General features: G+C 49.3%; 1 protein-coding gene across 3 annotated transcripts in view; it reads right to left on the bottom strand.

The window, feature by feature from the left end:
* Positions 1-23,328, bottom strand: part of TOP3A (DNA topoisomerase III alpha) — a 35,634-nt gene that overhangs the window by 8,545 nt on the left and 3,761 nt on the right. For all 3 annotated transcript variants that reach the window (XM_079798017.1, XM_079798015.1, XM_079798016.1), the window contains exons 2-17: positions 21,611-21,670; positions 20,567-20,640; positions 19,459-19,534; positions 18,399-18,507; positions 16,683-16,826; positions 16,359-16,529; positions 15,993-16,093; positions 13,507-13,581; positions 12,083-12,165; positions 10,930-11,137; positions 8,609-8,794; positions 8,309-8,438; positions 4,236-4,349; positions 3,979-4,144; positions 3,229-3,372; positions 280-402 (exon numbers count right to left, since the gene is read on the bottom strand). In XM_079798017.1, the coding sequence (XP_079654143.1) occupies positions 280-402; positions 3,229-3,372; positions 3,979-4,144; positions 4,236-4,349; positions 8,309-8,438; positions 8,609-8,794; positions 10,930-11,137; positions 12,083-12,165; positions 13,507-13,581; positions 15,993-16,093; positions 16,359-16,529; positions 16,683-16,826; positions 18,399-18,507; positions 19,459-19,534; positions 20,567-20,640; positions 21,611-21,670 (1,964 nt within the window). The remainder of the gene's footprint in view (positions 1-279; positions 403-3,228; positions 3,373-3,978; positions 4,145-4,235; positions 4,350-8,308; positions 8,439-8,608; positions 8,795-10,929; positions 11,138-12,082; positions 12,166-13,506; positions 13,582-15,992; positions 16,094-16,358; positions 16,530-16,682; positions 16,827-18,398; positions 18,508-19,458; positions 19,535-20,566; positions 20,641-21,610; positions 21,671-23,328) is intronic.

Here is a 23,328-nt window from a genome sequence, read left to right as displayed (position 1 = left end):
ACGTGAGAACGCTGGGCTCTGGGAAGAGCGTGGGAACGAGATGCAATGCACGCATACTCTGGCGATCGAGCAGAGGCCAGGCCACGGGGCCTTCATGGTTCTTCCTCTTGAGGCGACCCAGGAACCTGGCCCCCACACCTACAGGCACAGCGGGACCTACCCAATGGAGACCTGCTGGCCTGGCGGCCACGAGCAGCGCAAACACCCCCCGTGGGCCTAGGAACGAGAGGCCTGAATGTGCCCCACCTCCTCTGAAGCTGACCCCGGCGCCCAGCTCACCTGTGCACAGGTTGTGGCCGACACACTGGACACACACTCCCATCCCTGCGCGCCTCCAGCACGAAGTCAGGGAGCCACACAACTGATCGACATTCCGGGAAGCCCGTGCAGCTGAGGTAGAACCTGGGGGGCATAGGGACCAGGGTCAGGCAGAAACGGGAACTGGGGGAAACAGTCCCAGGCTGTCACCCATCTGGCAAGAAATTTTTTTCTTCCTTTTTTTTCAGAATATGAGAGTTTATTCAAAGTCCAGTATAGACTGGCCACGCTGCCTTCTACATGAACAGAAAGCCTGTGAAGACAGAGTTGTTACAAAATAGCTTAAGCCCTGAATGGTATGGCTCAGTTGGTTGGGCATTGTACTGTGCACTGAAAGGTCACCGGTTCAATTCCCCGTCAGGGCACAGGCCCAGGTTGCAGGATCAATCTCTAGTTGGGGGCGTGCAGGAGGCAGCCGATCGAAATTTCTCTCTCCCCCTCCCTTCCCCTCTCTCTAAAATCAATTTAAAAATATACTTAAAAAATAGCTTTAATTCAGTTCTCTCCACATTACAAGGTGCCAGGCGGGCAGTGGGATGTGCCATGCACATTATAGTTCTAAGCCTGGAACTGCTGGAATCAAAGCATCCATCCATGCCACCCTGTAAGATGCACTTGCTGCCCCTCGTGTCTCACACCCTTGTCCCCACCCCACATGGACATGAGGGATCCAGGTCCCGAGAAGAGGTCAGCGCACAGGGAAGCCCCTGGACCGGGAGCAGGACCCCACCAGGTGAAGGCGACAGGACTAGCGTGGCTGCCCCACCCTCAGGGCCAGCACGAGGCAGACGCGGGCAGCAGTGAGCCCTGGTCCAGCACTTGCAGGAGAAAGACACCCGACAGTTGAAGCGCTGCCGTCCTCTAGACAGAGGCAGGCGAGGTGTGAGGCGCCGGGAGGGCTCGGCCGGGCCTTCCAGGGGGACGGGCTGCAAGCAAGCGTCTCTGCAGCTGGGCACAAGGCCATGTGCCTGGAGGACTGACATGGACACAGTCCCTGGTAGGGAATCACCTGGAAATACCGCCTGCATGTACTGCCCGCCTCCCGCCTCCCTAAACAGTGAACTGCTGCCCTGGCAGGTGTGCTCGGTGGTTGGAGCGCGGCCGGCGCATGGCAGGCAACCAAGAGATGTCCCTCTCACATCGATATTTTTTTATTTCCTCTCCCCCCCGCCCCTTCATTCTCTCTAAAAATCAATGGGAAAAATATCCTTGGGTGAAAATTAACAACAACAAAATAACAAAGAAACGGCTACAGCTGACTCTGCTTTCTACTTTAAAAACAACCAACCCACCTACCAACACTCGGACCACAGCACCAGGAAGTATGAGGGCTCGGCTCAGCGCCGCGCTCTCACCTCTTCCTGACGAGCACCAGCTCACATGGGAGCAAACAGGCCTGTGCAGGGAGCCGGGGGGTAGGGCTAGGACCCCCCAGTCTGATGAGAGACACCTGCTTCACATCTTTGTTGGCCAACATTTCTCGATGCCTTCCAGTCCTGAACTCTAGGGCTGGACCAACCACCACGCACACAATCCACAATGCCCTCTGAGCGTGCCTGGGGATGACCAAACCAGGAAAAACAACAAATCCAAACCCCAGAAATGGAGATTCCAGGGAACCCTGGGGGTAAAGCTCACAAGGTTCTCCAGACCCACCTGGGTGACGCCAGGACTTGGAGCACCCAGAGCTACACAAAAGGAAGTATTCCTTCCCTTTATGTTCCGATGATTATGAACCCATTTACACGGTGGCCAAGAAGAAACCACCGACAGCACGTATCAGACGCTTACACAGGGCCGTCAGCACTGGCTACCCTGCAGTGGCACTGGCTTCTATGTTTGTGGGCAACTCGTGCCTGACGCTGGCTGCTGGTCGGGCCCACAAACCTCTAGTTTCTGAGAGTCAGGGAAGCCTCCTGCTCACGGAGCAGCAGAGGGGAACGAGGCTGCAGCCAGAGGGGCTGGCGGAACGGAGAAGGGCTGTGAAGACCGGGTTCAAATTCTGCTTTTCCTGCTCCCAGGGCTGCCTGCTATAGACAAGCCCTCGACCTCACTCCTTAGGAAACATCTGCCTTGTAGGGTGGTTATGGAGTCGGAGAAGATAGTCTGTCGAGCACCTTCTAGCATGCCAGCCACAGGGAAGGCACGGGATCCACGATGGCTGCACCACCGCCCACCGCTCCTGCCGGGACCTCCCCCTGGCGCCAGGTATTGGCTTGGACAGCTAGGCCCGGCGGGGCAACCTGAGCCTCGGAGGAAACTGCCCACTCTGAGTGAATGCACTGGAAATAAAGAGGGATGTAAGATGTTCAGACCCAATTCAAAGCCAAAACTAGGAGAGAAGCGAATCAGTGTTGCTGAGTAACGTATGAGGCTCAGGGCTAGACCATGGCTTCTCACTGAATCCTCACCCTTCCCACGGCTCTGAGGTAGACCGCGGTGCCCGAAGTCTAGGGAGGAGAAAAGAGTAAAGTAACCTGCTTTGGCGCACAAAGCTTGCCTGTGGTAGAAGTGGGATTCTATCTCCAACACCTGGTCCGGGGGCTGGCAACAGCAGGCTGCCTCTAAAAAATGACACAAAGGAGCCCTAGCCGGTTTGGCTCAGTGGATAGAGCGTCGGCCTGTGGACCAAAGGGTCCCAGGTTTGATTCCAGTCAAGGGCACGTACCTCGGTGGCAGGCTCCTCCCTGGCCCAGGCCCTGGTTGGTGCTCATGCGGGAGGCAACCAATCGGTTTCTCTCACATTGATATTTCTGTCTTTCCCTCTCTCGTCCACTCCCTCTAAAAGCCAATGGGAAACATCCTGGGGTAAGGATTAAAGAAAAAAGAAAAGGCGGGGCGAGCAGAAGCTGTCTGGCCAAGCCGGCAGGTGCGAGGCGAGCAAAGGTGGGGCACCAGCTGGGCACTGACCCGCCACTCTTCTTGGTCTTGAGGACCATGTCCTTGTTGCACTGCGGGCACTTCCTGACAGGAGCTGGCGCCGTCGGGTAGATGGCTTCTTCCTGGGGCACCTCTGCCCCTTCCCCAAAGTATTGGGACAAGGCTTCGTCCAATCTGAAGAAACAGCAAAGCATTTGCAACATTCTCATGTGCGTTTAATATGTGTGACCCGGGAACCAGCTGGCTGCTCAGCCCAGGCCGGCTGCACAGGAGGGAGGCGGGCACAGGACTGCACTGGCCAAGCGGCCCTGGCCTGCCTGGGTGACGGACAGCGCCTGGGAGGGGGCAGCTCTGCCAGTCAGTGGCCTCACATCAAACAAACCGCACAGGCCCAGGCACCTCCTGAAGTCCTGTCTGGGTTCCGACCAGCTCACGCATTCACGATGGGGCAGAACACCTTTCTGACACACACTCGCTGCTTGCTGAATGGCCCCTCCCAACACCCTGAGAACAAGTCCTACCCAAGCACCTGCTTTACTGGTATATGATTGTGCTGCTACTAATTCAAAACAATTGAATCAAGAGAATGGTATTTGGCCAACAGCCCAGAAGAGCGGGACCAGGTCTCTCTGTTTCGATATTGACAAAGCTCCACGGAAAGGAACACTCGGAGTTCAGGAGGAAACCACGGGGAGGAGCCAGGCCGAGGCCGCGGGTGAGGATGGACCGGCCTTCCCACCTCTTAGGGAAATGTACCCCCCCTCCGCGGTGTGCACTCACTTCTTAGCTTTAGCCACTGCTTCGGTGAAAACCGTCCTGTATTTCTGGATCTGCTGCCTGAGAACCACAGATTTATCCTTCTTCCCCTCGCAGATCAGCTTCAGATCGGCTTCCAGCTCGGCGCGGAGGTCCGGCTTGGACATCTCATAGCCCATGGAGTCATAACCTGCGGAGAGCAGTGCTCTGTGCGCCCGACAGCACAGCTTAGAATCTGAGCGACAGCCCCCCCAACGACTCCGTGCGAGCCCCTCCCTTACCTTCCACAAGTCCCATGCCCAGATGCCCAGGGAGAAAACGCTTGTCTGGGGTGAGCCCGACGTACATCCGGGCTTTGATCGTCTCGATGTGCTCTGCGTGAGTGGCGTCAGTACCTGCAAGCCATTCCAGTTACTCGGTTAATCCAGACCTCCTCCCCGGTGGGGCCTCCCTCTGCCTGGATTGCCTCTTCTCTGCAGTACTCCTCCATTCAAGTCCGGACCACGTGGAAACCACAATGGCCACCTCCCTCTCCCTCACATCCACTCACTAACGCTGTCAACTCCAGCTCTGAAGTTGCGTCTTTAAGTTTCCCCCTCAGCTCAGTCGGAGCCACAGCCAGAGCCCCGTCACCCAGCTGGTCAGGACACCTCAGGCTCCGGTTTCTGGTCTCTCCCTCCACCCACCCATTCTTTTTTATTTTTATTTTATTGATTTTTCACAGAGAGGAAGAGAGAGGGAGAGTTAGAAACATCGATGATAGAGAAACATTGATCAGCTGCCTCCTGCACACCCCCTACTGGGGATGTGCCCGTAACCAAGGTACATGCCCTTGACCGGAATCGAACCTGGGACCTTTCAGTCCGCAGGCCGACGCTCTATCCACTGAGCCAAACCGGTTTCGGCCACCCACCCATTCTTTACGCTGGGGCCAAAGGGATCTTTTATTTATTAATTTTTAAAAATTTATTTATTTATTTTTAAAATTTTTAAAATTTATTGATTTAAGAGAGGAAGGGAGAGGGAGGGAGGGGGAAAGGGAGGGGAAGGGAAGGAGAGAGAGAGAGAGATCGATTTGTTGTTCCGCTTGTGCGCTTATTGGTTGATTCTTGTATGTGCCCTGACCAGGGATCACACCCACAACCTTGGTGTGTCAGGGTGATGCTCTAACCAACTGAGCTACCAGGAGAGGGCCGAAGGGACCTTTTTTAAAAAATGTATTTTTATTGATTTCAGAGGAAGGGAGAGGGAGAGAGAGATAGAAACATCAATGATGAGAGAGAAACACTGATCTGCTGCCTCCTGCACGCCCCCTACTGGAGAGTGAGCCCGCAACCCGGGAATGTGCCCTTAACAGGAACTGAACCCGGGGCTCCTCAGTCCACAGGCCGGTATTCTATCCACTGAGCCGAGCCAGCTAGGGCTGTAGGAACCTTTTAAAACAAGGGTAGGGAACCTTTTTTTCTGCCAAGGGCCATGTTTATATTTATAACATCATTCTCTTAATATAAATGTTGCACGAAAAAAGCTCCTAGATTTACTGAATTTCGAGTCCTACCTGTGGCTGCCCTGGCAGGGCCAGACCCAATGATGTCATGGCCTGTGGACCTGATGTTCCCCACCCCTCTTTTTTTTTTTTTTTTTTTAAATATATATTTTATTGATTTTTTACAGAGAGGAAGGGAGAGGGATAGAGAGCCAGAAACATCGATGAGAGAGAAACATCGATCAGCTGCCTCCTGCACACCCCCCACTGGGGATGTGCCCGCAACCAAGGTACATGCCCTTGACCGGAATCGAACCTGGGACCTTTCAGTCCGCAGGCCGACGCTCTATCCACTGAGCCAAACCGGTTTTGGCATCCCCACCCCTCTTTTAAAACAGCTCTGCCACCAGGGAAATGCAAGCCAAAGCCACAAAGAAATGTCACTCCATGCCTACTTGGATGTAACACGGAGCCGCCGCTGTGGAAAACAGCCTGGGGTCCTCACACAGTCACCCCGACCCAGCAGTTCCACTCCCAGGCGTATACTCGAGGGAACTGAAAACATGTCTACACAAAACTGGACATAAACGTTCACTGCAGCATTCGTAACAGCCACAGTGGAAACAACCCAAATGCCCGTCAACGGAAACAAAATGCAGAATGCTACTCAGTGATAAAAAACAACAACGTCCTAACACACGCTACAACATGGATGAACCGTGAAAACATGCTAAGTGAGAAGCAAGTTACAAAAGGCCACCTGATGTCTGATTCCGTTATAGGAAAAGTCTAAAAATGGCAAACCCATGGTGGCAGGAGGGTCGTGGCTGCCTGGGGGGGCGGGGGGGGGGGTCCGGGAGGGGAGGGCATGGCTGCTCTGGGTGGGGGTTCTTGCTGAGGTGGTGAAATGTTGGATTTGTGGTGACAGCTGCATCACTTGGTGAATATACTAAGCACTGACCTGTACATTTCGTCAGTGAATTACACACTGTATGTGAATTGTCTCAATAAAGCTATTAACATTTGAAAAGAGTGCAGCCCTACACCGCTCCTTTCCTTAGAAATCTTAGACAGCTCTGCTGACTGCGGGCCCACCTCCGAGCCCCCAGGCAGCGGGGCTCCCATCACCGTTCTGGCCTCCCTTCTACGACCACCCCAGCTCCCTGCCCCAACAGCACGTGCTTGCTGCCCCGTGTCCTTCCTCCCGTGAGGCTTGCCTTCACATCGACATTCTTACCGTGAGCTGCGGGCGCCCTGCCCACGCCCTGCAAGCCCAGCACGTTGTACCTAATGTGTTGGTTTGGTTTGGCTCTCCCGCTAGACCAGCCCTTGGAGAGAAGGACAGGCCTTACCCCTGTGCACCAGGGCCCAGGACTCACACTTTTATGCATCAGTCATGGGGTGAACTACCCCTCATTGTAGCTAAATGCACGGGCTTTCTGGACAGCCCAGGGATGGCCAGTGCTCGGGTCAGGGCACGTCTTCCCACATCACAGAGCTACAACACTCACTTTGCAGTGAGGAGCTGCCCCCAGAGGAAACAGCCTGCTTCCATGACACCCCAGGGAGCCCCCCTTGCAGGCACGGCCCTCTGGACGAGGCTCAGAGACAGTCCTCAGAGCTGAGAAGAGGGGCCAGCAGGTCGGTCACAAGAGAGCCACCTGTAACGCTTTGGCCACAGGGCTTGGTGGGAAAAACAATTATGGCCTGGCTTTTCTTTTTAAACTTCATTTCACTTTTTTTAAAAATAATTTTTAAATTTACAATTATAGTTGACATACAATATTATGTTAAGTTCAGGTGTACAACTAAGTGATCAAACATTTATATGACTTACAAAATGATCACCCCGATAAACCTAATACCCATCTGACACCATATAAACCTACTTTCTAATTCTGAAACAATTACGGGAAAGGCTTTAACAAAAACCGAAGACTATGGCCACCCCTGGCTAACAGCAGGGGCCTGGCTGGGCCGGGCGTGCGGGAGCCACGCGAGCCGCGGAGAGCGAGCCGCGGAGACGGGCATCTGGAGGAGGTGGCTGCCGCGCAAACCCGAACAAGAGTCCCTGGGGAGACGAGGCTCAGGCTGCCGGACCTCCTGAGACTTCAAAAGACTGAGAGAGGTTTCTATGTGAGTTTCTCAAGTTTTACATGTTGGGACCTTATTTAACACAAACGAATCTCAGCCTGGGCCCAAAATACTGAGTCTATGGGCAGCCCCGCTCCCAGCTGAGGCCGGTGGGAAATGGCTGTCTTTCCAGGCACCTCACACCGCGTCTCATCTGCACCGAGCAAGTCCCTCCCTCAGGAAACACACGGCAAAGCTCTGGAGCTGAGATGATGGTTAACACTTTTTAGCAAAAAGTATTTTTAAATTAAAGTATATACATTTAAGACATAATGCTATTGCATTCCGGTCTAGTATAAACCCAACTTCTGTATGTGCTGGGAAAGCAAAAAATCTGTGTGTGACTCACTCTACCGAAGTGGTCTAGACCAAACCCACAGCAACTCTCAGGAGCCTGTGTGTGTGTGTGTGTGTGTGTGTGTGTGTGTGGTGTGCAGGGTCTGAGGCGCCTGTGTGTGTGTGTGTGTGTGGGGGGGTGCAGGGTCTGAGGCGCCTGTGTGTGTGTGTGGGGGGGCGGGGTGCAGGGTCTGAGGTGCCTGTGTGTGCATGGGTGGTGCAGAGCAGTGGTAAGAGCGTTGACTGTGGTTATTTGGACCTACATTTTAATAACACACAGTTTGAAACCTTAGGTTAAGTCCCTAACTTCTCTGAGCCGCACTTCAGCTGTAAGGCAGGGTCCACATTATAGTCGTTGTGCTTGAGAACTGCTAGTTACCATGGTGATGAGCTACTGACCAATGCCATGCTTCTCCATGAGGGCTATGAGGTCGGCTTCAGTGAGCAGCTGGGGTGGACTGGTCTCCCCGTCCACCATCTCCACGGTGCTGGGCTGAAAGTGGGAGCCTCTCTCGTACACAGGAAGGGTCTACAGAGAGCAGAAGCGTCAGTCAAACCATTGTGCCACGGCACTCAGCAAAAGACAGCTTCCAGTCCTGGGACCTGCCCCAGGCTACGCAATGGCTCTAGGGTGGGACCACGACTGCCTTCCCGCCCCCCGAGGCCCACGGGTGTCTGACTGCACCTATGATTTATCACCTTGTCACTCCAGCGATCATATGGGTACACATCCAGATAGTTTCGGGCCAGAATCACGAGACCATGGGCCACAAAGCGTTCCTGAGAGATGTCAATCTCCACAGTAGTCTCCTGCCCCTGAGCATCCTGGGAGCAGCAAGCTAGGAAATGGCGAACGATAAACTCATATAGTCGCTGTTCATCTCCCTGTGAAGAAAAGAAAGCCTGAAACTCCGTCCAGAACAATACCGCTCGGGTCTCAGCGTCACTGCCGTGCCCCCTGGTTTAGGCCCTTTCAGGCCACAGTTCTGCACAGAAGGGAGCGCACCACTCCTGCTCCCCTGCTCGAACGTGGCGTGCCAGGCCGTGGCCCTGTGTGCTGATGGGTGTAGGCTGATCAACTTCACGACTCTAGTCATCAGGCAACGATAAGCAAGAGAGTCATGTTGCCCTCAACAGCGGGAAGTGACTTTTTGGCCGTAAACCCAACCTAAACAGACAAGGTGAAAGCGTAAGAAGTAACAGGCACCCTCGTACATAAGAGATACAGAGTAAGTATGCATCCAGCAGCCTAGACCAACTTCACGAACACAGGGTTGGTGATTTTCTACCAATTCAGCAATCCAGCATTTGGTGAGGCTCAATCTATCAAGAGCCCATGAGATGTTCATGCTTGTATCCATTAATGCTCCTGCTAAGAATGTATTAGAAGAAAATAATGAGAGATCTGCACTAATATTTATGTATACACCTGTTAACTCTAGTATATCATATATCTAAAAGTTGGAACAACTTAATCCTTCAGAAACAGACTTGGCAAAATAAGTTACAGACCAGCTATGCAGTCATTAAATATACTTTAAAATATTTCAGCACATGGAAAAACATAAAATGGAAAAAAATAGTTTACGAACTATTTAAGGCTGCAATTTTAATATAAGAATATTATATACATGCATAGAAAACAGACGGTTCTCAGGAGGAGATAAGATTAGAGGACATTTTTTTTCTTCCTTACAATCTTCTGTATTTTCTAAATTGTCTAAAATGAACATGTATTACTTTTTAAATCAGAAAAAAATAGCCTGGCCTGTGTTCCTCAGTGGTTGAGCATCAACCTATGAACCAGGAGGTCAGGGTGATTCCCGGTCAGGGCACATGCCTGGGTTGTGGGCTTGATCCCTAGTGTGGGGGCATGCAGGAGGCAGCCGATCAATGATTCTCTCTCACCACTGATGTTTCTATTTCTCTCTTCCTCTCTGAAATCAATAAAAATATGTATTTTTTAAAAATCAGAAAGAATAATGTGTTACTAAAAGGAGAAAGAGTCCTAACCGGTTTGGCTCAGTGGATAGAGCATCGGCCCTCAGACTGAGGGGCCCTGGGTTTGATTCCAGTCAAGGGCATGTACCTTGGTTGTGGGCTCGATCCCCAGTAGGGGCGTGCAGAGGCAGCTGATTGATGTTTCTCTCTCATTGATGTTTCCAACTCTCTATCCCTCTCCCTTCCTCACTGTAAAATCAATAAAATATAAAAAGAAAATAAAACAGGAGAAAGAAGCCTGGCTCAGTGGATTGAGTGTTGTCCCATGCACCAAGAGGCCTCTGTTTCGAGTCCTGGTCAGGGCATATGCCTGGGGGTGTGCAGGAGGCAGCCGATTTGATGTTTCTCTCTCATCGATGTTTCTATCTTCTCCCTCTCCCTTCCTCTCTTAAAAAAAAAAAATAATTGAAGAAAACAAAGGAAGAAATAAGAAAATGAAAAAGGAAGGAGGAGGAGGGAGGAGAAGGAAGAAAGAAGGAAGAAGAAGAAGATACCAGACTTTACTAACCTGCAGATGTCAAACAAGCCTAACGAGCTGGGGCGTCACGGAGCTTACTCCGCAGCTGAGCAAATGCTAGGTGCGGCAGTCCTGTGAGTGAGTGTGGCCGAGGGGTGTGGAAGTTTGGGGAAGGCAACGGAAACGGACCCAGTTTGGGAGGATGAACAGGATTCTTCCAGGTGACAAGGGAACGAGAGGGCCAGGGTTCTGTGTGGGTGGGGGTGCGCAGAGATCAGTTTGGGGGTGCAGGGGTCAGCGAAGCAGCAGAGGGAGCTGACAGAGAGTGGGGAAGTGGGTGGGCTGGGTAGAGAGCAGAACCCACCATGGGGTCTTTCATGGAAGCCAGGCAGAGGACTGTGGAATAGGAGAGAGCTTTTACAATGACATCCCTTTTCTGAAACGGAAGAGAGTTCACAATCACGTAGTTCCTGCAATAAGAGCCCACTGGAGTCAATCCCAGTACCACCACTGACCCTCACTCCCTCTGGGGCCAGGAGGCAGCAGGGCCAGGGAAACCAACCTGCAAGCTGTTGGTGTATTTGGTGGGGTGGATGGGAGGGTGAGCTTGATCAGATTTGTTCCCGTTGCGTGGGGTGGGGGCCCCCCGCTCTAGAATGCTCTGGGCAAAGGGCCCCCAGCGTGGATCCGGGGTCTGCTGCTCCACCAGCGCTGTCAGGTTTAAGTCTCTGGGGAAAATGTTTGTTTCAGTTCTGGGATAGCTGATGTACCTAAAACAAAGGCAGACAAACAGAACAAGAGATTGGTCCATAAACAATGGAATTCGGTTGAAAACACCTGGTGACACCTGCAATCATTCATCTGATCCAGCCAACGCAAATGAAGGCAACCTTGGTTACCTACACTGACAGCAGTCCTGAGACATGCCCCCAAAACAGGTGAGAAGCAGCAGGCTCTCCTGCGAGGAGACGCAAAGAGGCCAAAGGATGAACGAAGGGAGGGCACAGCAAGGGCACACTCACAGCTCAGCTCTGCCAGCAGCTGTGTGCGGGCACATCCAGGGCCTTCTCTAGGCCAGTCTGACAGAGCAACCCCACGATGGCCCGAAAGCTGCCACGGTGTGCACCCCTGCACTGCTCTCAGCACAGAAACAGCAGTGCAGCCTGTGAGCCGCAATGGAGACCCCACGTGTAATTAAAGCTTTCTGGTGGCCACTTACACATTGCTGAGATTGTCCGCCTTCTCTTTGTCATGCAAATCTTTGAAACCCAGTGTGTATTTCACACTTAAGCACGTCCTAATTCAGACACCCCAAATTTCAGGCACTCAGCAGTCAGCTGTAGCGTGTGGCTGCCATACCAGTCTGTGTGGATCACACGGTCCCGGGACGGCACTGGGGGCCCATGACCCTTGAGGCAGGATGGCCTACAACAGGCAAACAACTCCTAAAGGTAAGGTGCTGCCTGACGCCTGCCAGGGCCCGGGGGAGTTGCTGAGGGATCAAGACTGGGATTTGAATTTACTCTATGGGCCCTTGCTTTAGAAGAGATTTTGAAATAACTTTCCATTATTAGGAAAGAGAAGTCAGTGTCAAAATTCTTCTACTTCAGAGCTCAGGTGACAGCTAAACAGTGTGTTTCCCCATAAACTCTATTTCTAGAATATTCCACGCTGATTAAGGTGCATCAAATTCTACCCACAGGCGAGACACTTACCCTTGAGTGTAGAGTTTCTCGGCGATCCTCATGGTCTCTTTGGCGCTTATTCTCAGCTTGCGAGACGCCAGCTTCTCCAGCTCCTGTGAATGTCAGCAGGCACGTTAGGGTGTAGTGCAGCCAGAGGGCAGGGCACAGCCACACCGTCACCTCCAGACTGGCTGGGCCCGTCGCTCCAGCTGCTGTCACTTAGAGGGAGAAAGGCTGTGCCGAGGGGAAATTCCTGGGCCTGCCTGGCAGAGCCAGGATCTACTCCAGTGGTTCTCAGACCCTGACATGCAGAAGCAAGAATCACCTGGGAAGCAAGCCGATTCCCAGGCCCTGAGCACTAGGGATTCTGACATAAGCAGGGAAAGAGGCCGGCAATCTGCATTAAAAAATCTCAGCTTGAGGATATGGTATTATTGATTTATAGAGAGAAGGAAGAGAGAGAGACATGAATGAGACAGAAATGGATATCAGTTACCCCCTGTGGACGCTGTGACTGGGGATGGAGCCCTTAACCTAGGTATGTGCCCTGACTGGGAACTGAAGCCACAACCTTTTGATGTAGGAGATGACGCTCCAACCAACTGAGCCACCCAGCCAGGGAAGGAAACCTGCATTTTTTAACCAACACAGACAGTCTGAGCACCCCAGTCTGGGAACACCCTTCGCATCCTGGAAGTTCCCCTGAATGACGAAGGCCATTCTGCCAGCCTCCTGGGGGAGAACCGGCTGCCCTTCCCCCGGCTGCCATTCCGCAATGCTCGGCTAATGGCGAGGCAGACCCACCCAGCGGGGGAGAAACACTCCTGCCCGCTGTCTGGAACCCGCGCTCACTCTCCCGGCCCCCAGCACGCGCACTCATGCCGTCGGGCGTGTTTCCGAGCCCCGCTGGCTGCGTCTTCGACCTCTGGAGTCAGCCTCGACAGGATGTGCTGACTTTTCCTGCACTCTGGTGACTTGGAAGGGGAACCCCAATGTGTTTGCTCAGACTGTGTCCCATTGGGTGGGGCTCATAGGGTCAAAAAATTTGTTCTTGAGTAGGCTCATATAGCAGATATTTAAATACTTATATATTATGCAGAAGCATTTTTTAAAGAAGAGCTTAGCTAGGAAAAACAAAGTATTCCAATTACAACTCTGTAAAAAATAAGCATATGAAAAAAAGGAAGACACCAAGGTTACATCAGTAATTACACAAGAATGTGAGGTGATGGTTGATTTATCTCCCTTTTTTTGTTTCCCGAACTCCACATAAAATAGTTATATTGCATTAATAACTTAACTATAAGAAAGCAGAGGCCAAGCAGGCCCAGGGTTTGGAGTTTGTTTTTTCCAGGCGCTTTCCTGTGTGGCCCTGTGAAGAGTGATGTCACTGGGCCATCGTCTGGTCCCAAAAAACAGGAAGGCAGGGCTGGCGCAATCCCCCCAGAACATACCACAGTGTCCAAAGCTTGAGGCCTCCACTTGCTCTTTGCCTTAGAACTGACCTCCACCACAGTCGCCCTGGGGTCCTGGAAAGCCAAGAGAAGCAGAGGCATGTGAACCTGCTGGCACCCACCCTCTGCCGCTTTCCTGCAGGGCCCTGCTCAGCGTTCTGCTCACCCACCGTCAGCAGAGGCCCTACTCATCTCGCGGAAGTGCTCCATGTAACACTGGCCTGTCGTCCAGGGTGGTGGGTGCCACCACCCCTTCCCACTCAAACAAGACCACGAGGGGCAACTTCACAAGCCCTCAGGTGCCTCCTCTGGAGCCTGTGAACGACAGCAACCTACGCCTCTCCTAAGTATAGTCTCCAATCTCGCGTGCATGGAGTTACTTATTTTTTTAAAATTCTTGATAATACAGAATTAGAAATAGGAGAAGTTATATAATACAAGCTGAAGAAACTCTAATTTTAAGACCAACTTCACACTTTTAAGAGACTTCAAGTAGACAAAGAACTCAACGTAAGTGATTTGGTAATGAAAATATTTGTGTATCAAAATCCAAATCTCTCTTTCCAAATAGACTGGGACCAGGTGCTCTTGACAAGGAGCTCAGAGTATCCCACCTGCTTTTTTTTTGCACCACCCTATCCTATATAATACAAGCGTAGTATGCAAATTGTCCCCTCGACCGCAGAGTGTCTGGGAGTTCGACCAGGGGGCGGAGCCGGCCAGGGGAAGGGAGGGAGGCCCTGGCCAGCGGTGGCAGCAGGCGACAGGAGTAGGGGTGAGGGGGAAGGGAGGGAGGCCCCGGTGGCGGCAGGCAGACAGGGGAAGTGTTGGAGACCGGGTGTAAGCTGGCACGGCCCTTGCACCTGAAGGGGCTGGCAAGACTCAGCCCCTACCCACACAGTTTTCCCAGGCTTGTTTGGATGGCGGTTATCAGTAGAATGAGAGCAACCTTTGTAGAATGAGAGCAACCTTTCATCGCTTACCAAGAAGTCTGTAACTATTTACTGAGATTTACTGTACTGAGAATTTGTCCTTCTGCTCTGTCTCTCCCTTAGAGATTAAGAGGAACAAAGAATACATTCCTCTTGACAGACCTCCTATTCAGTGTTTTGTGTATAAAAAGCATTACGCAGTTAATGAAGCTGCTGCAGTCTCTCGATGACCTATAGTCCTCCCGATCCTGCTCTCCTGTCTTTCTTTCTTTTCTTAATTCCCACCTCCTTACCTCAGCCTGGTTCAGCCGTCAGGCTGGCCCTGATAGGGAAGGGAGGAAGTACCTGGCCGGCAGTCAGCAGCCAGCAGCCACTAGGAACCCTACTAGTGCATGAACTTTGTGCACTGAGCCTCTAGTATCCTAACAAAGCACATAAAAGGGCAGGTCTTTTTTACTGAACAGATAAATGTGCAGGGTGGCTGTGTGACCTTCATGGTCAAAGGGTGAAGTAGTGGACAGACAAGTGACTCCTGGGAGGCAGTGTGGTCTGCAGGAGCTGGAGTCAGACACACTGGGACCCAGTCCCTGCTCTGCCCCTTACTGGCCCCAATGTGTCTGTGCAGTTCCTTCACTCTCTCCAGCCCCTCATCTGTAAAATGAGAGACCACCACCCGTGTAGGCAGTATTCTAAAGAAAGTCACATGTAAACACACAGTGTGTCTGGCACAAAGCAGGTACTCAATAGTCATTACTTTCCCTTAGCAAATCAATACTAAACCTGCCAATGGGCTACAGCTGAGAAGCACAGCTGACTCATCAAACCTAGAGGGCTCCAAGTTTTCTTTAGGTGCCACAGCGTGCAGCCCCTGGGTTAACACCGGCAGTCAGGTGCTGACTGACAGGAAGCAGCATCGCAAAGTGGACAGTCAGTCTAAGGGATACAGCTGAGACACTGACTGGCCTGTGGCTGAGCTAGTCCTTTGCATGTGCTGCTCTCTTGACTGGCACGCGCTTCCCCCAGGTCCTCCTGTGGCTGCCTGCTGCTAGTCACTCCGGCCTTCCCTGACCACCACGCTTAGAATAGACCCCTTTCTGCTCCCCCTGGCCACTCTATTCATTTATCCTACTTTTACCTTGTCCTTTATCATTGTGTAAAATTAACTTGTTCACTCATTTGAGATTTTCATCTCTTTAGATTCCATCTGACCAATAGCCGAAAGAGTCAGACCAGAAGCTGTGCAATCCTTCCATTCTGAGAGCGCACGGCCCGCACTGGCCCAGCTGGTCCTTATTAGTTGCTATGACAGGCCTCAGCTTCAGGGGAGAGTTTAGTAAACATTTCTCATTTTACCTAAAAGTTCCACAGGTCCTTTTCTTCCACAATTTTTAGTGCTGTTTTCATGAGGTTCTACTCTTATTGGTCCCAAAAAGTGATATCCTGAAAGCTACAGCTCAGGGGGAAATGGGACAGAATCACCTCCGCCCACAGAGAGGGACTGACTTGGGAAATTACAGTTTTCCCAGATCACTGAGATTTCAAGATACTTCTTACCTCCATGCACAGCTGATAGAGGACAAGACAAGCCGTGTGGTTAAAGAGACGATGCCTTTTCCAGCTGAATTCTACAACGCCGTCTCTGTGGTCATGCGTTACTGTTGGGGAAACACAAACAGGAAGGCTGTGCCTCAGCCACGTGATCTGACAGGTAAACTAGGAGTATTACAGCGAAAGTCAAAAGACTATGAAATAGAGAAGGCCACTGAGGAAATGTTAAGTGGATTCTGAATATTGTAATGGGGTAGAATAAAGATCAGCAAAACTAAAAATAAACATTTAATTAATGCCACTGATGCTCACGGAGCCCTTGGTTATTCTGGGCCTGTAGGTTCCATATCATAAACAACTCCCCAGCCCTACCTTTAATTTTATGGAAGATTTCTGGCACAAAAGCCTGAATGGCTTTAAACCTCTCCACCACAAACCCCAGTGTTGGGAACTGGCAGCTGCCGTAACTGATTAGCTGCTCTGCCAACACCTGGGGGAAAATCTTCTGCAGCCTCAGGGTCTGGAACCTCGTGAAGGCAGCTCCTGGAAAGTGAGGAAGGAAAGGAAGAACAAGAAAACGATGACCTGCAAGGTCAAAGCTAGCTGCACATATTTACACACAAGCCTCCTTCTTGGTTCCATAACCCAAAGCCCAGCAGCTGCATGGCCAGCAAAGGAGCTGGTGCGGGCCCTCACCAATCCTCAGGTCCAGCTCCTGCCTCACGTCCACAGCATCGCTCACTCTCTGGTCGGGCTGGGTCAGGTTTTCACAGGCCATCGTGACGGCTCGGGGGGTGATCTCAGAGAAACGGGCCCTCAACACCTGCAGACTGGGCTTCACTGCAGAACAGAAATGGTCACCAAGGTCAGAACCAAGGCACACTGCCCTCTCATCATAAAGGGCTCCCTGTTCTTAGGCCACCTTGAACGAAGAAAGCTGGACAGTTCCAGAAGCTGTGAAGCATCCAATTGAATGAGCAACATGCTTTCTGAGAGGGCATTCATTATAGCCGCCAAGGTGAGCATTGTCAGCAACCATAGCAGGCTAAATTTAGCTATTAACTGAGACCGTCTTGGTGAGCCTTTCAAGACTTTAATTTCACTTGCTCTTAGACCTTTCGGGAAAAGAAAAACGTTAATTAACAGATCCTATGAGGGAATTTCATGTCCTGTCATGGAAATAACATAGACACTATACCTGAACGTTAATGCATTTAAATGCCAGGAGTCACCCTGCTGGAGTGCTGTCCCACACACTGAAAGGCTGTGGATTCGATTCCCAGTCAGGGCCCATACTCAGGTTGCGGGTTCCATACCCAGTCAAGGTGCATACTGGAGGCAACCGATCGTTGTTCCCCACTCACATCGATGCTTCTCTTTCTCTCTCCCTCTTCTTTCCTCTCTCTAAAAAAAAAAAATCAATACCTTACAACAAATTTTTTAAAAATTAAATTAAAACAAAAATTCAGGAATCATTATAGCTTCAGACTCACATTTAAGTTCACTTCACCATTTATTAATGTTCAGGCGGTAAAATTAATATAGATTTTTAAAAATGGAATCTTGCTCTGGCTGGTGTGTTAAGTGGTTAGAGCATTGGCCTGCCCACTGGAGGGTCTTGGGTTTGATTTCTGGTCAAGGGCATGTACCTGGGATGCAGGCTCCATTCCCACCCATAGTTGGGGCAAGTGTAGGAAGCAACAAATCCATGTGTCTCTCCACATCAATGTTTCTCTCTTCCTTCCTCTCCCTTCCCGCTCTGTAAAAATCAGTGGAAAAAATATTCTGACTCCTTGGATGAAGATTAAAAAAAAGGAATCTTACATAGTTATTAACCAATGTTACCTCAGCAAACTTAATTTTAAAATTGATTTGAGAGGGAAATATCAAACTGTTGTCCCATTTATGCACTCATTGGTTGATTCTTGTATATGCCCTGACCAGGGATCGAGCCCGCAACCTTGTTGTATTGGGTCAACTTTCCAATCCATTGAGCTATCTGGCCAGGCGGCTACTGATGGATGCTTCTCTCTCTGCCTTTCCCTTACCATCTCCCTTAAAAAGAATCAATAACAAACATTTTAAAATAAAGCCCCTGTTTCCAAGGAGCTGGCAATGTACTTGGAGCTAATAACAGTAAGGCCTGGGCTACAGGATCTCTGCGTGGTTGGCTCATTCAGTCCCTGCGGCGCTGGGAACTGTGCCAGGCTGGCCGGCTTTCCAGAAGAGGAAGCCGAGGCTCCCAAGGGGTCAGTGACTTGCTCCAGGACACACAGCCAGTGCGAATGGCAGGGGGACTCAGGAGGAAGAGGATATGGGGAGGAACTCAGGCGCAGCCACTCACACATCTATGCCGGAGAATCATCTATATGCATTCCCGAAGTACAGAAACTCAGAAGGGGTATCACTTACCAGCCTTGCATACGTGGATAATCTCAAACCCAATATTTTCACCCTCTCTATCACAGTCGGTCCAGATCACCAGGGCCTGGCACTGCCGAGTCTCTCGTTCCAGAGTTTTCTGAAGTTCGCAGGGAAAGAGCAGTTAGAGCTCAGCCCACGGCGGGATTCCTCTGCACCTCTCCACTAAACAGACCCGACTGAGCATTAACAATGTTCTTGGAATATGCACCATGGTGAGAAAAAGAAACCAGAGAAAACTATGCTTACCAGTTCTAAGGGTGGTGAAGAAGCTAGCATAACCCTCCAGCTTAGAGTCACACTCATCAATGAGCTTCTAGAAGCCTGAGGTTAATGCAACCATACCAGCAAGAAGAGACCTGAAACTCAGTTCTCATAGCACATGCAACTTTAGTGGCGTGGTCGGCAAACTGCGGCTCATGAGCCACATGAGGGTCTTTGGCCCCTTGAGTGTGGCTCTTCCACAAAATACCACGGCCTGGGCGAGTCTATTTTGAAGAAGTGGTGTTAGAAGAAGTTTAAATTTAAAAAATTTGGCTCTCAAAAGAAATTTCAATCGTTGTACTGTTGATATTTGGCTCTGTTGACTAAGGAGTTTGCCGACCACTGCTCTAGTGGGTCTGCTTATGTTCTGGTTAAAAAAGAATGGACCCCTAATTGAGATTCATCCCAAGGTTTCCCAGTCAGCACTGAATTAAGTACAGGTGCTCTGACTGCTTGAAAACTCACAATTTACTGTCAAATGACCATTTACACACTTTGTAGTCTCTTCATTCTAACTAGAGATGGGGTCGGCGCTAGAATTAGTAATTTAACAATACTTATTCTTAGAGTTTATTTAAACAACTATTATTCATAAAAAGGCCGACTCCAGTCCCTTGGCCACTTAGTTCCAATGGCCTCATTTTGGGAATACTTTTTTTGAATCATGGCACTTAGTTTGGTGGGAAACTGTGCCTCTGAGTTCTAATGCATTCAAAACACAGAAATCACTCAGTTCAGTTATCTGTGGTTGTTCAACTCCAGTGCCATGTCTCCCAAAGGATCCCACCTTGATGTCTACAAAGTTCTCTGGGCAGTACTTCTCAATTTCTGCTTCAAAGAGGACAAGAGGATTGCAGCTCTGCCTAGAAAAGAAATAGAAACACACAAAAATCCCACCTCAGCACGATGGGAAGTCCTCCATTTTAATGAGAAAACTTTACCCCAGTGACTCAGGGAGGGATCCCCGCAGAAAAAGTCCCGCATGAAAATGCCAGAGGATCAAAAGCAAGACTCAGACCCTCTGCACAATGCACTTTCCACTTCCCAGGACCACTAGCAGGAGCTGCTAGGAAGAAATTCTAGAAGCCTCCCATGCATATCTGCTGTAAGATAAATGCAATACAATGACTGCATGACCAAGTTCTGGCTATTTTGGGGAGCACACTACAAGGGGCTCTTTATTTTAAGCCTATGGTGAATCCGTTAATCCTAGGTCATTTCTACAGCCTCACGCTTTGTTTCCCCCAGAACTCATATTCTGGAATCCTAACACCAAAGTGATGGTGTTAGGAGGTGAGGCCTTTGGGGGTGATGAGGCCATGAGGGTGGAGCCTCATGAGTGGGATCAGCATGCTTATAAAAGAGGCCACAAACTCCCTAGACCTCCCACCAGGTAAAGGCGCAGTGAGAGGCCAGCGGTTGGCACCCGGACCGTGCTGGCACTCTGACCTCCTCCTTCCAGCCTCCGTAACTGAGAGAAGTAAATTTGTTGTTTATAAACCAACCCGTCTGTGGCATTTCACTATAACAGCATGAACTAACTCAGTCATCTTAATATTATAGGTTACACAACAGGATCAATATGCCTCAAAATTCCTGTAATGGCCCAACCAGTTTGGCTCAGTGGATAGAGTGTCAGCCTGGGGACTCAAGGGTCCCAGGTTCGATTCCGGTCAAGGGCATCTACTTTGGTTGCAGGCACATGCACATCCCCAGTAGGGAGTGTGCAGGAGGCAGCTGATCGAAGTTTCTCTCTCATCGATGTTTCTAACTCTCTATCCCTCTCCCTTCCTCTCTGTAAAAAAATCAATAAAATATATTTTAAAAAACTCCTTTAATTTTCTACAACTTACTATAATAATCTGCAAGTTTCACTCCCCAAGAATTGTACTGACCATTTACGAAACTGCATCTGGAAATCATGAGCCAGCAAATGTCCGGAAACCGAAGTCATTATCATGGTAACATTCTAAATGGCAACAAAATATGAGTCAGTCTTTTAGCAATTATATTTGCTACATCATTCAAATAAAAGGGAGAAACTTCAATTGAGGAAATGAAAGTGGTTGGGATGGGGGTTGAAATGAATAGGTGGTGTAGAGGATTTTAGGGCAGTGAAAATAATGATGGAGATATGTTTACATACATTTGTCCAAACCCAAAGAAAGTACAACATGGAATGAACCCTAATGGACTCTGAGTGATTATAATGTGTCAAGGTAGGTTTGTCAGTTATAACAAATGTACCACTGTGATGAGGGATGTTCTTTTGTTTTTTTCTTTTCTTAGTGAGTGTTGATAATGTGGGAGGCTGTGTGTGTGTGTGTGTGTGTGTGTGTGTGTGTGTGTGTGTGGAGGGGCAGAGGGTATGTGGGAACTCTCTGTACTTTCCTCTCCCCTCAATTTTGCTGTGAATCTGAAATTGCTCTAAAAAAATAAAGTTTATTAAAAAAATACACAAACAAAAAAACCCAGTTGATTGGGAAGAAACAAACATAAATAGAGCTCTTTGGAGACAAAAGCCATAGTAATACAATGAAATCACCATTTTAATTCTAGTATCCTGATGCTTTTTGTAGCATTTAAAATTTCCTCAAACTGTTGCACATTAGCTTCTTTCTTGTTATAAAAACAGCTGAGATGGGACCACATTTTTTATTAAAAAGAGACTTCCTTACAAATTATAAAGTAGTCACCTGTAACCAGGGATCTTTAGGTCATAACAATAGTTATTTTTAAAAGACAGTGCATATTCTACAATGGCCAGGCTGACTAACTCTTCTTGATTAAGTAATTCTAAAATACAAGCAATTTAGGGATAACTTGTAGTAAACAGCTGCTCTTTTTAGCCATGATTAAAAACGGAAAGAATGTACACCAAAGGGGCAGCTGATCTGAAGCACGCTTCCGTTGTACGACAGAAATACTGTACCACCCACCTGGCCACACAGATGATAATCAAATTCATAGATCTTGTTGAATTTAGAAAGTCCTTCCCTCTATAAAACAAAACAAAGAAAACACATAAACCACATAAAAAGGACTCCTCAGCATAAAGATCAAGCAAAACCCTGCTAAGTGAGAATATTAAAAATGCAACAGCATTTCCTACAGAGGCTGGGCTAACTTACTAACACCATTTATTTAGTGGTCCCTCAAAACACAGTTACAAGCATGGACCTGATAAAGCCCATGGAGTTTCTATGCTGGAAGGCAACCTTGAGATCAGCTAATACAACATCTTTTTATCGATGAGAATGGACTTGTCTAAGGTCACAAGACAAATTAATGGCAGAGAAAGGATTAGGGCATAACTCTTGATTTTCTCTTTCCTCTCCACACATTTCTACTACTTCCTGGCTATAAAATTGTAACAATAAACCGTGAATGTGGGCAAATCATTCACCTTTCTGAATCTCAATTTATTGTTGAATGAAGTTACCTCTAAGGTCTCCCTGGCTCTGAAATCTATGGGCACTATGAGACCCAGTCAGGACTGGGGTCAGTCTACACAGCACTTCAGCTGCACTTCTGGATGAGCAAGAGCCTCTCTAAGGAGATCCCATCTTCTTCCACAGAGGTCAACAGTACAATGGACCCCTGAACGAGACAGGGGTTGGGGCACTGATCCTAACAAGACGGGGTTGGGGCAGCAACCCCTACTCAGTCAAAAACCTTCATATAACTTTTTAAAATTCTTACCTGAGGTTATGTTTTTACTGATGTTTAGAGAGAGAGAGAGAAGGAGGGAGAGAGAGGAACATTAAGGTGACAGAGAAACATCAATCAGCCTCCCCCTGCATGCACCCCGACTGGGAATTAAACCACAAACTTTTGGTGTACTGGATGATGCTCCAACCAACTGCGCCACCAAGGCCGCATATAACTTTTGACTCCCCCAAACTTAACTACTAGTAGCCTACTGTTGACCGGCTTATGATAACATAAATAGTTAGCATAGCCAAAACCGGTTTGGCTCAGTGGATAGAGCGTCGGTCTGCGGACTGGAAGGTCCCAGGTTCGATTCCGGTCAAGGGCATGTACATTGGTTGCGGGCACATCCCCTGGTGGGGGGTGTGCAGGAGGCAGCTGGTCGATGTTTCTCTCTCACCAATGTTTCTAGCTCTCTATCCCTCTCCCTTCCTCTCTGTGAAAAATCAATAAAATATATTTTTTTAAAAAACCCAGCATATATTTTGTATGTAATATGTATTAAATACTATATTCTTACAGTAAACTAAGGAAAAGAAAATGCTATTAAGAAAATCATAAGGAAAATACATTTACAGTACTGTACATATTTATTGAAAAAAACCTATGCATATGTGAACCCATGCAGTTCAAACCCATAAAGGGTCAACTGTATTTGTGCATGTGAGTTTCACACCAACAACGCGCAGAAGACAAGAGAAAGGCAAAATGGGAACTGGGGAAACTTCCGTTCACGGGCCAAGAAAAATCGGTGTGGACAAGATTCTCCCTCAGCCTCACAAATACAATTTTTCTGGGTGGAACACTGAATGAGGTTCTTTAAGGCATAATGGCAAATTTATTTTTATTTTTTTAAAGATTTTTAAATTGATTTTTAGGGAGAGGGAGAGAGCGAAACGTCAATAAAAGAAAAACATTGATTGGCTGCCTCCTGCACACCCCCTAC

The sequence above is a fragment of the Cnephaeus nilssonii genome (assembly GCF_951640355.1).
Source record: "Cnephaeus nilssonii genome assembly, chromosome: 19".
Lineage (NCBI taxonomy): Eukaryota > Metazoa > Chordata > Mammalia > Chiroptera > Vespertilionidae > Cnephaeus > Cnephaeus nilssonii.
Note: the sequence above shows the minus strand (reverse complement) of the source record. Positions and strands in the feature narration are given on the sequence as shown.